This window comes from Cygnus atratus, chromosome 2, assembly GCF_013377495.2.
Source record: "Cygnus atratus isolate AKBS03 ecotype Queensland, Australia chromosome 2, CAtr_DNAZoo_HiC_assembly, whole genome shotgun sequence".
In the NCBI taxonomy this organism is placed as follows: Eukaryota; Metazoa; Chordata; class Aves; order Anseriformes; family Anatidae; genus Cygnus; species Cygnus atratus.
The window spans coordinates 120,885,828-120,901,678 of NC_066363.1; the positions used below are offsets into that span (position 1 = coordinate 120,885,828).

The window sequence follows — 15,851 nt, forward strand, 5'->3', positions numbered from 1 at the left end:
TTTCGCTTTTAAAGGATGTGTGGAGACCAGTGCAGGTCAGAATTACAGAATGGCTGAGTCTGGAAGGGACCTCTGGAGGCCATCTGGTCCAGCCCCCTGCTCAAGCAGGGCACCCAGAGCAGGCTGCCCAGATTAGTGACACTCTGGTGCTGGTGAGCAAGGGGCGTCCCCTCTGCTAGAGAGGCTGGCAGTGGCAGGGACAGTGGTCTGGCTGGGAACGGTTACCTTTATGTGGCAAGGACAGGCAGGTGAAATAGCTGGCACTGCATCTCCTCACCTGAGGCTCAGCACCTTGATTGCAGCATCCCATAATTCTTTTGTCTTAGGGGGTTTGGCCTTCTCATTTTGAAGTTCAGTTTCTCTAGATCCACCTACTCAAAGTTCGCTGCTATTCACCTCTAAAGACATACCAATTTATCAGGGTAAAGCATTAGCTTTGAACTCAGGAGACTTGTATCCAATTTCTAGGCTGGAATCAAATTTCCTCTGTTACTTTGGGCAATCATATTCAGTCCTGTTCGGAGAATTTGTTTTGCTTACTGGAGAGAGGGGAGCTATTAACATGGCCGTGTGTCACAGCTACAAGAGAAGGACGGATATGTAGGCAATGGTGAAGTAATCTGGGGGGATACGAGTAGAGAAATAACAAGTCAGTCTATGTAAGCAGTGGTCCAAGGCACTTCTGTAGAGAGGGTCAACAGTGATCCTAGCTTCAGGACTTGCCAAGGGCAAGTCTGTTGCTTGTATTGGCACTGCAGCAGCCGACAGCACGTGAAAGCCAGCTGAAGCAGCGCCAAAAGGAAGAACTGGCTTTGCTAGGAAACCTACTGCAAACCTCTGCACTTGTTTTATTGTCTGGCAGGTGTTTCTGGTTGATTGGATTTCCTCCGTTGTTTTTCCTCCTGAAAATATACAGGGCTCAAAGGCTGGTCTCCTTCTGTCACCTCCTTCTGCTAACCTTCCCGCTGCCAGTTCCTCCTTGCCAACCCATCAGGCTCAATGGGCGACCTGTCCCAGGCACGGAGGTTGCAGGGAAGGGATGTGTCTCCTGGCTGCAGCCCCAACGTGGTCTGCACTTCTCCCCTGCACCCTTAGACATCTCTGTTCCCCATGTGGAACACAGGAGTTGAGCCAGGGGTGATGAGGAAGAACACTTGAAGTGTGTCTTCCTTTTTTCCTTTAATCCCTCGCTGTCCTTATAATCTTTTTCTTCCCAGCTCACTCTTTTGGTTCCCCCATCTCTGTGCCCATCACCTATTCTCTGCTCTTTTCCTAATAACTGCATTTTTCCTCTGACTTTGTTTCTTACCATTTCCTGCTTCTTGTGCCCGTCCCCATACTCCCCGTTCCCATTTTTTTGTGTGTTTGTTTTGTTATGTTTTTTAATTGGAGATGGGATGCCTCAACCCTCCCTATGCTGCCTCCCTCCTCACTTTATTAAATGCCCTGGTGCCCTGGTCATGATGACTCAATACAGACTTTATTTTCTTTTAGACAGTGTGATTTTTATGGTGTCTCAGAAGATGTGTCCAGGAAGAACTTCTGTCATAATTGTAACTTCATCAGGGTCCTCAGATATGTTGAAAACCATTTAGTAAGAAGACCCTGGGCATTTCTGACTTCATAAATTCAGCTTTTTAAGTGCACCATTTTAGTGAAGAGTCATTACATTAAATGTCAGTAATAGGAAATATAGTCAATGTATTCTAGCAGCTACAGTAAATGCATCTGGTATAGTCTAAGGAGTTACACAAATGTGCAATCATGCCATGCGTGTACAATATAGTACTTGTGTAGGGTTATACAGCTATATCATATTGATTGCAACATCTTAGAATCACTGAAGACCTAAATTGTATTGTGTTCCAGAGCCAAAATTGGTATGTTTAACCATGTGCTTAAACAAATCTTAAATATGCAGATGTAGAGCTATGCACTCCTTTGATTTTCTTTCTTGTCTTCCAATGCCATGTATGTTTAGAATTGAGGCTGGAAGAAAAAGGAATGAACTATCCTGTGGTATGGGAAAATGTCCTCTTATCTAGAGAAAAACATAGCTATACCAGTCAAAAATAAAAGATATCATTCACTGAGTCACTCTGAAGGTTGCAGTGCCCTGGAACACTGCTGTAAATTGGGTGCTTAAAAAAAACACCAACACATGCTAAAAAAAAAATAAAAAAAATTTGTTTTTACTTAGTCAAAACTTTTAGAGTTTGTTTATTTAAGAAAAAATAAATGGGCAATATTTCATGTATTTAAAGTCTGAATGTTTATAAATGGTTAGCCCAGGACAATTATGGTGTAGAAATTATTTTTAAATAGCCATGCTGACCTTACTGCAGCAATATGTCATGTTATAGAAAGGATGTTTAGTACAAAGACTTGACAAACAACACCCCACAGCTAATCAGCAAAGTGACTGAAAGTCCTCAGTTGTCAAAACTGGGCCACTCTGTTGTACTCCTCTGGGTGAACATTGTCATTTTTCTAATGGTATTTTTTTCAGCATACCCAATTTTTAATCGTGCCTAGTGTACTACGTAGAATCACAGAATGGCTCTGGTTGGATGGGAGCTTAAAGATTATCTAACTCCAGACCCCAACTACTTTATTAAAGGTTGTCTTCTAGATTTGTAATAGAAAATAATCATTTTCTATATTTTAAAGAGTGAAATGGTTGTGTTTGTGTATGGCGTTTACTAAAAAGAATTTTCTGTATAGTAAGGTAACAACAAGCCGTTAGACTTAGAAAGAAAATATATCTGTGTAATCTATGTGACTTTCTGGTTTTTTACTTGTAAAAATTTGTAAGTATTATAAGAAATTCTCCATATACTTGTGCACTGTTTCTTTCAAATATGTTTTCATAAACAGTAAGAAACTTCAGAAAGAAGCTATTCAGCTTAGTATTGAAAGTTTAAGTATTTTTAAAAATTCTTACTAATTAAATCTCTGACTACTAAAGGAAAGGAAATTTTAAGTCTGATATATTTTTTCCATTTATAAGAGCTCTTTGTGGTATCTTTTTTCACAGCATAAATTGTTAGGATTGTTTCTCTTCTGGGCTGTATTTGTTTACTCTGGATCTTCACGTACTTTAACATTTCTGGAGTTTTACAGTGTTAGTAACTGCAAGAGAATGCTTAACTGCAGCTATTTTTATTGTGGGTTTATTGTTTTTAAATAAAACATGTTTGTAGCTACAATATTATGTTCCTTCATTATATTTCTCATTGTGAACTGTTTTGGAAAACTTTCTCAATAAATATAGTCTAAACATGGCAACTAGAGATTTCAGGGTTTGAGGCCTTTTATGACAGTCTGGTAAACTGTTTTTTTCCCACAAAAATGACATAGCAGTAGCAGCTGCTGGCCATTTGTGACCATGAGATCACTGGTTACTGCACGCTTCTGAGAAATGGGAGACTGGATCAATTCCCCAGTCCCCAAACTGGGGCAAGTCCAGCTTCCAGTCCTCTTCCACGTGCCGAGGAAGAACCCGCTTGGCACTCTTGGGTGACTCTTCCTATTTCAGCTGGAGCCATCCTACTTCCTAGAAATTATTTAATTATGCTAGAGTAGGGTCATTAACCAGGTTGCCTCACCAAGTACCCTGTGTGGGCTTTGTCATTCTTTTTGTAACTTAAAGCTTGCAAATTTGTCTTTTAGTGGAAAACTTTGAACAGAAGTGCTGGAGAAGGGTCTGTCTCTACGTGCATTTTATACTAGTTTATTCATTTGCTGTGGAAGTTGACTTCCAGTCTGCACTCCAAATGAAGGAGAGGCAGAAGTGCTTCTTGTGTCATCCTGCTTATCCCCAGCTGCGTTTTTGGGGCCTGCAGCATACTCAGAAGGTACCTGCTGGGTAAGGCAGTATGAATGGGCAAGGAGAGGCAAGGAAATCCCTGGTTCCTCTACAGCTTGGGAATTATCCATCAGGCTTAGTTAGCTGTGTGCGTGCCCATTAATATAAATAATAGGGCTGCACCCATGCTGAGTGGCAGGTGGGAGCAGGGCATGCCCACGGGCCTGTGTCCTTAGCATGCCGCTGGGCCTACATGTGCTTGTTGCTTCCAGCCTTTTCACAGCCCCTTTCTGTGGAAGTCCAGTGTGGGAGATGGGGACGGTGTCCAGGTTTTGACCCCATTTGGTGTTAGGATCTAGATGGGGTTGGAAGAGCTCAGAAGTGATTCTCATTTTTGGCTTGAGCAAAAAATTTCTGTCAGAGGAGCAGGTGCCTCGAGTCTAAGTATCAGCTAGCCAAGAATTTATGAATACTGCTGTCACTTAAATGGTGAAAAATGAGACTACAAGTTGGAAATATTGCTAGCAAAATATATGTTCTATCCTGAGTTAATGGTGATCATTTTTTTTGGTGACGCACCACTCTTCAGAAGATACCGAGCTGTTTCCCGACTACCTGATTACTGCTTACGCAGGTGACTGATGTACGGAGCCTGCCAGCCCTGCTAGCAAGGCACTGTATCTGTGTAGTAATGCTGGAACAAGGGTGCTTTTTTTGCTGTATTTTCACATTTTTGCAGATAGAAAATGCTGATTTTCCTTCTTCAGTTGCCTGTGATTTATACTGAATTTGCACTTGCACCTGATTTATGCTGAACCTATTATGTACAGAAACCTCAGAAGTTTGGGTAGCTTAAAATACTGCTCGCTCTCAAAATGGATTTGTTAGGAATTACCGGAAATCTGAGATGTGAATTAATATGAAGTGTTCCGTTTAAAATATTTTTCTTCAGTTTCTTAATTAAAAATGCTTTGTTGTTCGGCCTCCCTCTGTTTTCTCCCAGTGTGCAGCAATGACACACAAAGCTGGCCAATTAATTATTTGTGTTCCACATCTGAAATGTTACTGCTAGAAAAATAAGTGGTTTTCCAGGATACCAAATCCAAGCGTGGCTGTGAAGGTCAGCTGCCAGGGGCAAGGAGACCTGAGGTGCTGGCTGTTCCTGCTGGTGGAGGAGAAGAAAGGAGAGTAGTAGATAGCACTGCTGCTTTAACCAGAGCAGAACGGGAGTTACTGCATCTTGCAAAAATGGGATGGTGAAAGGGGGAAATTGTGTGAAGAGGTGATGAAGGAGAGAGAGTAAGGGTTCACTCTGCTTCTGTCAGAGAAGAGGGACCAAACCGCTGGGACCTGTCTTGGCATCTGATGAACTCTGAAATGCTGCGAGGCACTGGAGCCAAGTGTTCTTTAACAAAAGTGGTTGTGTTCATTTCTAAAAGTACAGAGATGATCCTGGGCAAATTGTATGGGGGCCAGGAAACCAAAATAGAGGGCTGTGAGATGGTTGTAAGGAGGAAGGCATAAGTTTAAATGCAGTAGTTCTGGAGAGGAGCAGAATTAAGATACTTGGGACTTGTACTTGGGACCATTGAGACTGGCTGATGAAGGAGTGGTAAGGGTGTCACCTAAAGCTTCGCAAGGGGTTTTAGAGAAATATTCTGATAAAATATGCACTAAAGTAGAAGTATCCACAAAAAGCCAGAACTACAAATATAATAAGTTACATCGCATTCCTTATACTTTTTAGGCCTTCTCCTGAAGTATTTTTAAATGAGAGGCTGAAATTATTTGAAATAAAAAGTGTGTCAAGTGATTGTAGCATTGTCTATGGAGAGTTTTATGTTACAGGAATTTTTTCTCATACAAACTTACAGCCTGAAAGCACTTCACAGTCATGTTTAGCATGCAGCATTAATGGGTGTCATTGAGTGTAATGCAAGAGCAGAGCTGAATTAGTGTAAATATCAAGCTGTTGTACAGTTCACCTGTGCAAAGTAGTAGAAAATTGATGATAGTTGCAAGTGTTTAAGGGTTTTTTTGATTGTATGTAATATACCATCAGTGCAAAGTGGTAGCCTTTACCAAAGTTGTTACCTTTTCAATTGGTGGAAACTTCCACCAGTTTCTGAAACTGTGAGGAACAGCTGAGGGAACTGGGGTTTAGTCTGGAGAAGAGGAGGCTCAGGGGAGACCTTATTACTCTCTACAATTACCTGAAAGGAAGCTGTGGGGAGCTGCGGGTCGGCCTCTTCTCACAGGTAGCTAGTGATCGGACTAGAGGGAATGGCCTCAAGTTGTACCAGTGGAGGTTTAGGTTGGAAATGAGGAGACATTTCTTCTCAGAGCAGTCAGGCATTGGGACGGGTTGCCCAGGGAGGTGGTGGCGTCACCCTCCCTGGGGGTGTTCAAGGAAAGGTTGGACGTGGTGCTTAGGGACATGGCTTAGTGGGTGACATTGGTGGTAGGGTGATGGTTGGACCAGATGATCTTGGAGGTCTTTTCCAACCTTAATGATTCTGTGATTCCCACTTCTATAATAACTGTGCCACTCCCGCTTTTAGGCCAGTGTATACCATATTTGTGACCTTTCCAAGGCTTTAACTCCTTGAACAGATACTGCTGTTCGCTTGTTGTTCTCTGTTTCATGTTTCATGTTCCCAAAGGGGAGCACATTGATTAGTATTTTGGGTCATGGTAGATCTCAAAGATCTTTTAATCTCCTCATGCTTTATCTTGACAGCTAATGTTAACTGAGGCCAAGTCTACACCCATGCACATGCTTATCTAAAATTGATTTCAAAAATGTAATAACTGTTGCCATTCTGGATGTGGATTATTTTATTTCAATGTAAGCCTAGTTTATTTAGACTAAGCTCGTATTTTTAAACTTAGTAACATAAGATAGACATGCGAGGTTTACTGTGACAATCATCCACAGAACTTAACTTCATTTCAGGCATACACATTAGTATATCCTCGTACATAGACTGTAGCAAGTTATTCTCAGTGAAGTCTTCACAGGCTTTATAGGAACTATTACCAAAGCAGCATCTTCGTAATGGGACTTTCAACTCTAAAGTGCACCTAGTCATTAGCAGAGCCTGTTATTTTTCATCTGTGTACTATGTTCCTTTGCAAACTTTGTTTTATGATTTCCTTGAGCCCTATTGAGATCACCTGTTGATTACTTACACTTGAATTTGTGATGTTTATGGTGCATCTTGAGACTGTGGTAGTTACATTTTACCATCTGGAAAACAAAATTGACACGGGCCTTTAAATACCAAGGAAAGCAGAGGAAAGGCTGTCAACCTTTGTTATATTTATTCACTGTGCTTCATCCTACCTCCTATACAATCCCCTCATCCACTGTCCCAGAGGGATGAATTAAGAGCATCAGCTTCAGCACGGCATTGTTGGATGAAGCTGTGTCCTCACTGAAGTCAAGAGTAAAAATTCCACTGATGTCATTTAGGCCATACTTTCACTGTTGTTTTTTGATGCTGTGCTGCAACTTGAATATTGCTAAAATATGTGGTGGTTTTCAGAACAGACTTTTAGGCAAAGGCTGGTTGAAATCTGGCCAAGTTACAGGAGCTACAAGGCAACACAGGAGCAGGGAGAGAAGTGCAGCATTTGCTGTCAGATAGCATCATTCGATTTGTGTTTAGAATACAGTTTTAGGTATGAGAGAAAATAAACTTGATTGTTACACATTAATAAAATAATAGGTCTAGAAATAAATACTTGTCAGTGTGACCACTTCATAAATTTTGTTTAAATTTTAAAAAATGTATATTTAATACACATGGAACTGTAATTCCAAAGTTTTTGCATAGTTTTTCTCCTACTGTGTTGACTTTAAATCAAGGGAAGAATATTTTATAGAGAACTTGTTTGTAGTTACTGTTAGTCATATAGCTATTGCTTCTCTCGACTGTATTGTTTCCCCCTAAATCATGCAGGTAGTGAGCCTGTTACTTAAATGTGAATACCTGACAAACATATTGCAGACCTAAGAGCGATTAGAGCATGATGCCTAGAATGAGTAAGTGCTTTGGATCTCTGCCTTTGCCACAAAGGAATCCTGAATCTAAGTGCCTGGCTGAAAATGTAGCTTTAAAAAAACAAAAACCCTCAACCCCTTTGTATGTTTTGTATTCTGCTGAGCAGTTCTGCAAGAGTAGCTGATGTTAGAAGAGGTCAGTTAGTATGAACTTTAAGCTTTTATCTGTGCATGCATAGTATTAAAATGAGCCATGTTTGAATGGCTGCATAAGTTTTCATTTTTTTTAAAATGATCTCTTAAGTATAGTGATTTTTATATAGAAGAACAATAATGGAAATCTGGAGCAAATCCTGAAAAACACAACCCGGTCTGCAGGACGAAATGCACCTACAGAATAGACATCTGGATGTAAACAAAATAGAATAAAAGGATCATCACTTAGGTCCCTAAGTATATCTCATGCATTTTCTGGGAGTGAAAATTTGCCATTGAATTTCTGTAGTGCAAAACCGGTACTGTTGTTCTGTCCACAACAGGCAATTCAGATGGCTAAGCAATGAGTTTCTCTGGAGTTTAAGCCGCCAGAAAGCCGTTTTACCTCCGTTGCTGCAATGATGGTTTTCACAATTGGAAACTTAAGTGGCACAATTTAGTCATTTTAGGACTACGCTGGAGTGCTGCTGCTCAGCGTTTTTCATTAGTGATGAAATTTATAAGTAACAAGGCTCTTGTAGTGTCACTGCTGTGTTTCAGGTGCCGATGGACAGCAGAGGGGCTGATAGGCATTGCACTAGCTTCGCCAATTAGCAGCAGAGTTAGGCTGCAGCCATCACAGCACAGGCAGAAGTTGTTTGATTCGCGCTTGCATTCATCCCACCCCTTTTTCATCCCACCTGCTTTTCTAGTGGTGTCTGGTTAATAATTTCTAGCGCTCTGAGATGAGAATACTGAATAAACTTTCCTGTGATATTTAAATGCAGTACCTCAGGAAAATTTAAACAACGCACTTTAATACAATGGACTTTAATCCTTCTTTTGTAGCTGTATCTACCTTAATTTTTACCAGTGGCCCCACAGGTAGAAAGCCTCTGTGGCTGGCCACATAATCCCCTGGCTGTTACCGGCTCTGGTAAACATCTCTGCCCTCGGTCCCCCAGAGCCCTTTGCTTTTCTTTGTAGGATGCCTGAAGCTCATTGCCAGTCACAGCATATTTCCAGTGACTTCGAGGAACTTGGCCCCATAAGTGCTTATGAAAAAGCACTCTTGTTCCCTCGGGTGAACATGCGTGCACAGTGGGATTTTTTTTTCTTCTTCTTCTTTCTTCCTTTTAAGTGTGGTGTTGGTGAATGCTTAACCCTCTGAGCAATGCTGGCTGGCATCATCTAGGGCTGTCATGAGTGAGGAAGTTATTAAACCACTGAGACCTTCGATGGCCATGTCCAAGGAGGAAATGCAGAGTTGTCTCTTATTCAAGTGGTATTAACTCAGATGGGTAACATCATTGTTATAGTATGTGGAATTATGGGTCTGAGTCTTTTTTGGTGGTCTTTTTCTTTTTTTTTTTTTCCTCCTGACAAGGCCTATGTTCTCTCATATATTAGGTTTCTGCACATGAGCATCAAGTGCACACACCGATCGGGTATTTTTACGAGCACTTAGCCGTCAAGCTCTGAGCTGGCGACGTGGAAAGATTTGATTTGTGTGTATGGAATGGAAATGTGTATGAGCAGATGCGTGCTGGAATTGCCTTCAGTGCATTTGGAGATTCGATGCTTAATTTCAAAATAGTACCAATAAATATGTTGATTCAAATGAGGAAAGAGAGCTTTTTCTTTTTCAGAAAGACTTAGTTAAAATTCAGGAAGTCAAACTGCTGAGGAGTTAGCACTAGGATTTATAAAACAACATTGAAAGGGAAGCTTAATTAACATTTCACTACCCTTTCAATTGCACCAAACGCGTGTCTGGTTTATCACCCACCTAAATATGTTAGTTTGTATTTGAAGAATGCTTGCGACAGTGAGCCTTCAGGAGAAAGCTCAGCTTTTTTTTCTGTAATCTCGTTATAACATTTATATATTTGATTTCCTTGCCTTGGCCTTGAGTGATTTAGAGGGAATATTCAATGTATGTATCATGTATTTCCGGGAGTAAGTACTTGAGGCTGCTTTCTTTTACTCTTAATGTATCTTTAGCTGGAATTCAAGGGTTCTGTTGTGGGATGTGGGGGTGGTTTTCTTGTTGGTCCAAACAGGATCCTGATGGCATACCCTATTTTAGTAAGTTGGATGCTGCTGGATGAACACAGGGAGCATGGGAATGTACGTGAAAGCAGGTCATCACCAGGAAGGCTGCTGCTTCGAGCACCTCAGGATGAGTGGAGAAGCAGCAGCAGCTTTTCCTTCTCTCCATGAAGAACGCAGTAGTAGCAGAAATGGGATATTAAAAAGGACAGCATAGATTAATGGGGCAGTAATAAAACAAATGAGACCCATTAGCTAAATCACTGCTTGAAAAGTAGATTCCTTGATAAGTGCCCTTCAGTGCCTCATGTGGGAAAAATTGTTACAGCACTTGTCCTGTCATCCATGGTGTTGCATTTCAGATTGTTGTGACAATCCAGTGATAGAAACTTAAAAGGATTTAAATTGAGGTAAACTTTGCTTGGAATCCGTGCTTCGTAGAAAGCTTGAACAATTGTATCCAAACGTGAACACAAGTTCTTCTCTTTCAAGCCCAGTCAGAATGTTTTACATGCTCCAAAATCTTTCTTAGAACAAAGCTATTTTTTATTTTTTTTTTAATTTTTAATATTATTTGTATTTTTCCCTCTGTTTAGCCTGTAAGTTGATGAGCAGAAGCTGGAAATCCTTGCTTCATTGCTGGAGCACCCATGCTGTGGGGACCAATGTTCAAACAGGCTTCAAAGCTGCAATATGGGGCTTTAGCGAGATCTTGAAGAAAAGGTCTATTCCAACCTTAATGGTTCTATGATTCCTACTTTGTGGTTGTTGATTTCTTGGTAGCTTAATGATGGAGCGTGTACCCTGCAGTTAAAAAGTCACATGTCAACAGGGTTGCTGCTTTTTAGACCAGCTCATTTTCTGGAGCTTTTAACAAAAAAAAAAAAAAAGGAAAACACTGAAGTTGTGGGATATACAGAGTATATTGCTGATCAGGAGCTTGAGAGAAAATAGGTAGAAAAATCAACTGGTCAAAGCCAAGGCTAGCAGTTCGGAAGCGCTCTTTCACCCATCTTCAGGAGGCAGATGGGTCTAACCCTCTGCCCCGCGGGTCTGACCCCCTGCCCTGCCATGCTTTGCATCCCCGTCCCCTGTCTGCCTGCAGAAGTGGGTGGTGGCGGGGCTGGGGTTTCCTTCCCCTGCCTTCCGCAGCGCGGGCGTGCTGGGACCACGCTGGGGGTGCCGAGGGAGCGTTCCCCCCGCCGGGCCCTTGGGTGCTGGCAGAGGAGCACCCACCCAGCGCCACCTCCCCGTGCTCCTTGCGGCCCGGCCGGGAGAGGAGGGCCGGGAGAGGAGGGTCGGTCGGCTGTTGCTATCGCTCTGATGTCAGGCGCTCCTGCTAACGTGTGGTTGGTCCTTCTGCCTTTCAGATCGCTGCCTGTAGCGGAGCACAAAGGGAGCGGCGAGACTCCCACGTCTTTCAGCGAGAAGAAAGGAGGCAGCGGAGCAGACTAACGCGGGCTTGCGTCTGGTGGCCTGGCGGTACAAAGGCTGCCTTTAAAAGAGAAGCGCAGCGTTATTTAATGAGCTGTGAGATGAGGAGGCGCTGCTGCTAACGCTCAGATCCCGGGATTCATCGGCTATTCATTGTGCTTAATGTACATGTTTCTACACCGTGCATTTAGGAGATCCCAGAGAAGAATCCAAAACGGCTGCGGGGGAAAGACCACCAAACATGCCTACAGAAACACTACCGACAGGTAGCATGGTGAAGCCGGTCAGCCCTGCCGTGACTTTCACATCCGCCGTCCCTCTCCGCATCCTGAACAAAGGACCAGACTACTTTCGCAGGCAGGCGGAGCCTAACCCCAAGAGACTGAGCGCGGTGGAGAGGCTGGAAGCCGACAAGGCCAAGTACGTCAAAAGCCAGGAGGTCATCAACGCCAAGCAGGAGCCCGTGAAGCCGGCGGTGCTGGTGAAGCCGCCGGTTTGTCCCGCGGCCAAGCGAGCGCTGGGGAGCCCCACCTTGAAAGTCTTCAGCAACAATGCCAAGACCGAGAGCGGCGTCCAGAGAGAAAACCTGAAGCTGGAGATTTTGAAGAACATCATCAACAGCTCCGAGGGCTCCAGCTCCGGTTCAGGGCACAAGCACGGTCCCCGAAACTGGCCTCCCCACAGAGCCGATTCGACGGAACTGAACCGACACTCGTTCGCCGAGTCTCTGAAGGTTTACCCCACGCAGGGCCGCAGCAGCCCGCAGGAGAGCAGCTCCAACGTCAGCAGAAGGCTCCTAGATCAGTCGGCAGAGACTTTCTTGCATGTCTCTCACAGCTCCTCAGACATTAGGAAAGTAACTAGCGCAAAGCCCTTAAAAGCAATACCCTGCAGTAGTTCAGCCCCACCTCTTCCTCCAAAACCCAAAATCGCTGCCATTGCCACCCTGAAGTCCCCAGAGATCGAGGCAGTCGAGACTGGATGCGGAGTTAGTAGAAGACCCTCCCTGCAGCGGTCAAAATCAGACTTAAGCGACAGATACTTTCGTGTCGACGCAGACGTTGAACGATTCTTTAACTACTGCGGACTGGATCCTGAAGAGCTTGAAAACCTTGGGATGGAAAACTTTGCAAGGGCTAACTCTGATATTATATCCCTCAACTTTCGCAGTGCAAGCATGATTAGCTCAGACTGTGAACAGTCTCAGGACAGCAACAGTGACCTTAGAAACGATGACAGTGCCAATGACCGTGTGCCATATGGTATTTCTGCAATTGAAAGGAATGCCAGAATCATCAAGTGGTTATATAGCATCAAGCAAGCTAGAGAGTCACAGAAAGTGTCCCATGTGTGAGAGAAAATCCACAGTAGAAAAAGCAAGGACTGTATCTTTGTCTGTGAATATTCAGTTGTGAAGGGTTGTGAAGTCTACTTGAAGTCTTGTACACTTCTCAAATCTCTTTGTGTTGCTTGTTGTGCAATGTTTCCAAGTTGCATGCCTGTCAACATGTGAACTGACCTGGCTTCCACTTGAACAATAACCAACTGCAAAGCCTGGCTAAGCATACACATTATCTGCCAAAAGTTTAAGACAAGAATCTAATTAGGGCTTCAGTATAATCAAAGTGTTTACATGGAAAGGTTATATGACTTCTTTGGTATTTATGTGGTTCCTTGTGGATTTTATATGTCACTTTTTGTCTTAATACGGATATTGTCAACTGACGTTACTGGCTTCAAAGCTGAAGTAGAATCCCTTTGGGGGGTGGGGCAAATTTGGACAAAATAAGAGGTTTAGACATACAACAATAGTCAAAGCAGCCTTATCTCTTGTAGAAAGTGGCTTATTGACACCTGTAAAACTGTCTCTGAAAGGCAAAGGATGCTCTGTTCTTTGCTAAAATATATATCCCTACCTGTGGTGAGGGACTGTTAAGTAAAGGTTTCCGTTTCTAGATAAAGCACCCTCAGTTTTACAACTGAAGCGGTCTCGTGAATCTGCTTGACCTTTCGTAAACGAAATGAGTCTTACATTTGGTTCGGTGTAAGTATTGTAATGATTTTGTATTACCCTGTTGGTAAAAGTTTAAAGAGGGTTGGAGTCAACAGACAAAAACATTGAAGGTGGGGGATTTTGTGGGTTTGGTTTTAACTCTAAGATTCCTGGTCTTAAACTTTTGACAGGAATGATTAGATCCTATAGCTGATATTGAATGCCTTTATTAGTCGAACACATCATGACTACAAACTCCATGCTGTCTTTTAATTTTTTTTTTTGTAGACCTATTTGAACAGTTAATGAACAAAAATGGAAACACACAGCCATATCAATATAACGCCTCCTATTCAGAAGTAAATACACTCAGTAGCTGAACTATATCTGAAAATTTGTGGTTATGTTGTCTTGCATATGTTATATCTAAGGCTGTGAAAGTTTGTTACAGCTCTAGAAAAGTGTAGAAACATGACAGTATGTAGCTTTCTTTTTTTTTTTCCTCCTTATGATGGTTAGTGCTGCAAGTCAACCTGTTACAAATCTTTTGACAATCTGTGTCTTCCCAGTGGTTTAATTAACTGTCATTTCAACTGACAGTTTTGGTGTGGTAGCGGAGAAGTTGAAAGTACAGTGGTCTGCTTCATTATTATTGTATACATGCTTCGAAGTAAATTGCAGCACTACCTTATACTTCATCAGCTAATAGGAAACTTTTTTTATTGTGTAAATGCTGTAAGACTTTGTATATACTTCAGTTGTTATGAAATCTTTAAAAGGAAGAGTGTTATGCTAATAAATAGCTCCTGGTGCAGGTATGGTGGGTTCTTGGTTCATTTTTTGACCCCTCCCATTCTCAAACTGTATCGGGAACTCAATTGCAGTGTGTTTTAGTGCTGTAGAAGATCTTGGTTAAATAATAGTTCCAGTAAAATAGTCCCAGTTAGGTTTCTTCCTGAAAGTGCTTTTCAGAATACATTTTTTTTATAAAGTAACTGTAGCAGCATGATCCATCTGAAGAACTAGAAGAGATTCTTCAGGACTCCTAAAATAGCTTGCTGCTTCTTTACCTAGCAATGTTACTGCTCCTGTTTATAGCATCTGTTCATAATGAATCACCACAGTCTTCTGAGTTATTCCTCAGTAGTGCTTATTTATATATTTGACTATTAAAGATGTTTTACAAAGTTGAGTTATACCCTTTCTTTAAGAAGTCTGTAGCCCAGCTTCTGACCTGTAGCCACAGTTAACGCAGGCAAGACTACCATTAGAGCGATGCAGTCATTTGTTGCCTGTGGAATTACCCTACATCCTTTTATAAAATTGCTTTCCAAATGATTTTTCAGTTTCAGTAGGCTACTCTATGCTTTGTACAGTTGGCTTCACAACTTAAGACTACAACATTCCTAGTTTGGTCAAAAAAAAATGAGGAGATAGGCATTTCGGCTACGGGCACACTTGTGACATTTTAAGCTCCGTAGCTTTCAGTTGGCATTGACATCACGCTGGTTTTTCAAGCATATTTTTCCAATAGTAGGTTCTACTCAGTTCAGTGACTATTTTGCCAAGGAAAATAATGCTGAAGGGATTAAAGCCAAGTGTAATGCAGCTGTACAGCAGTGAAATAAAGAAGTGAATACTGAAATAAAAATGCACTCACATTGTTCTCTCTTAGCATGTTTATCATCATTCTTAAAACACTTATCTCAACTGTTGTCAGCCAGAAACATTAATAAAGAAGCCTTTGTCAGGAGAAAAATGGATTAGCGCATATGCTAGTATTCTGGATTTGTTTCCCAAGGTTTGCTCTGAAGCCGCGGTCTCTGAGAAGCCAAATTTATTTCCCTCTAATGCCACAAGGGTTTAGGCTTGTAAGCTGTCTGTAAGAGAACATTTCCTCACCCAGGCTCTTAAGAAGCACCTCTGACACAGCTCAATGAGAGTCCAACCCCACAGTCCTTGCTTCTTAAGGATAGGCATGTGAATAAGATTTTACAGGACCCACGCTTCCTCAGTCAGCCGTACTTGCAACTCTGATGATGCTGCAGCAATAGAAATCACAAGAAAAGATCTATTGCAGAAGGTCCACAAGGCTTTGAAGAAGCAGATAACAATTGCCTTCATTTATCACTTTATTAGCATTTATGCAGACAGGATTTATTTATTTATAGTCTTGCTCTTATTGGTGTGTCTGTATAAAAGCCGCGTCATTTGGTGTCTGAGCTGGTTTTGTTTTCAAACAGGAATAACCGCTTTGCCTTTGCAGGCAGGTAACAGTCATTTCCAGAGCGTCCCTTGTTTTGTGGCTGTTTTCGGAGATTCCCGAGTGCCAAGCACTGAATTTGCAGATGGCTGTAACCAAC

The 15,851-nt window shown here is 42.1% G+C and overlaps 1 protein-coding gene across 6 annotated transcripts in view; it reads left to right on the top strand.

Moving 5' to 3' along the window:
* Nucleotides 1-13,138, top strand: part of FAM110B (family with sequence similarity 110 member B) — a 107,604-nt gene extending 94,466 nt beyond the window's left edge. For all 6 annotated transcript variants that reach the window (XM_050709088.1, XM_035553262.2, XM_035553266.2 and 3 more), the window contains one exon: nt 11,432-13,138. In XM_050709088.1, coding sequence (XP_050565045.1) covers nt 11,737-12,849 — 1,113 coding nt within the window. In that variant the 5' untranslated portion in view covers nt 11,432-11,736 and the 3' untranslated portion in view covers nt 12,850-13,138. The remainder of the gene's footprint in view (nt 1-11,431) is intronic.
* Nucleotides 13,139-15,851: the final 2,713 nt, after the last annotated feature.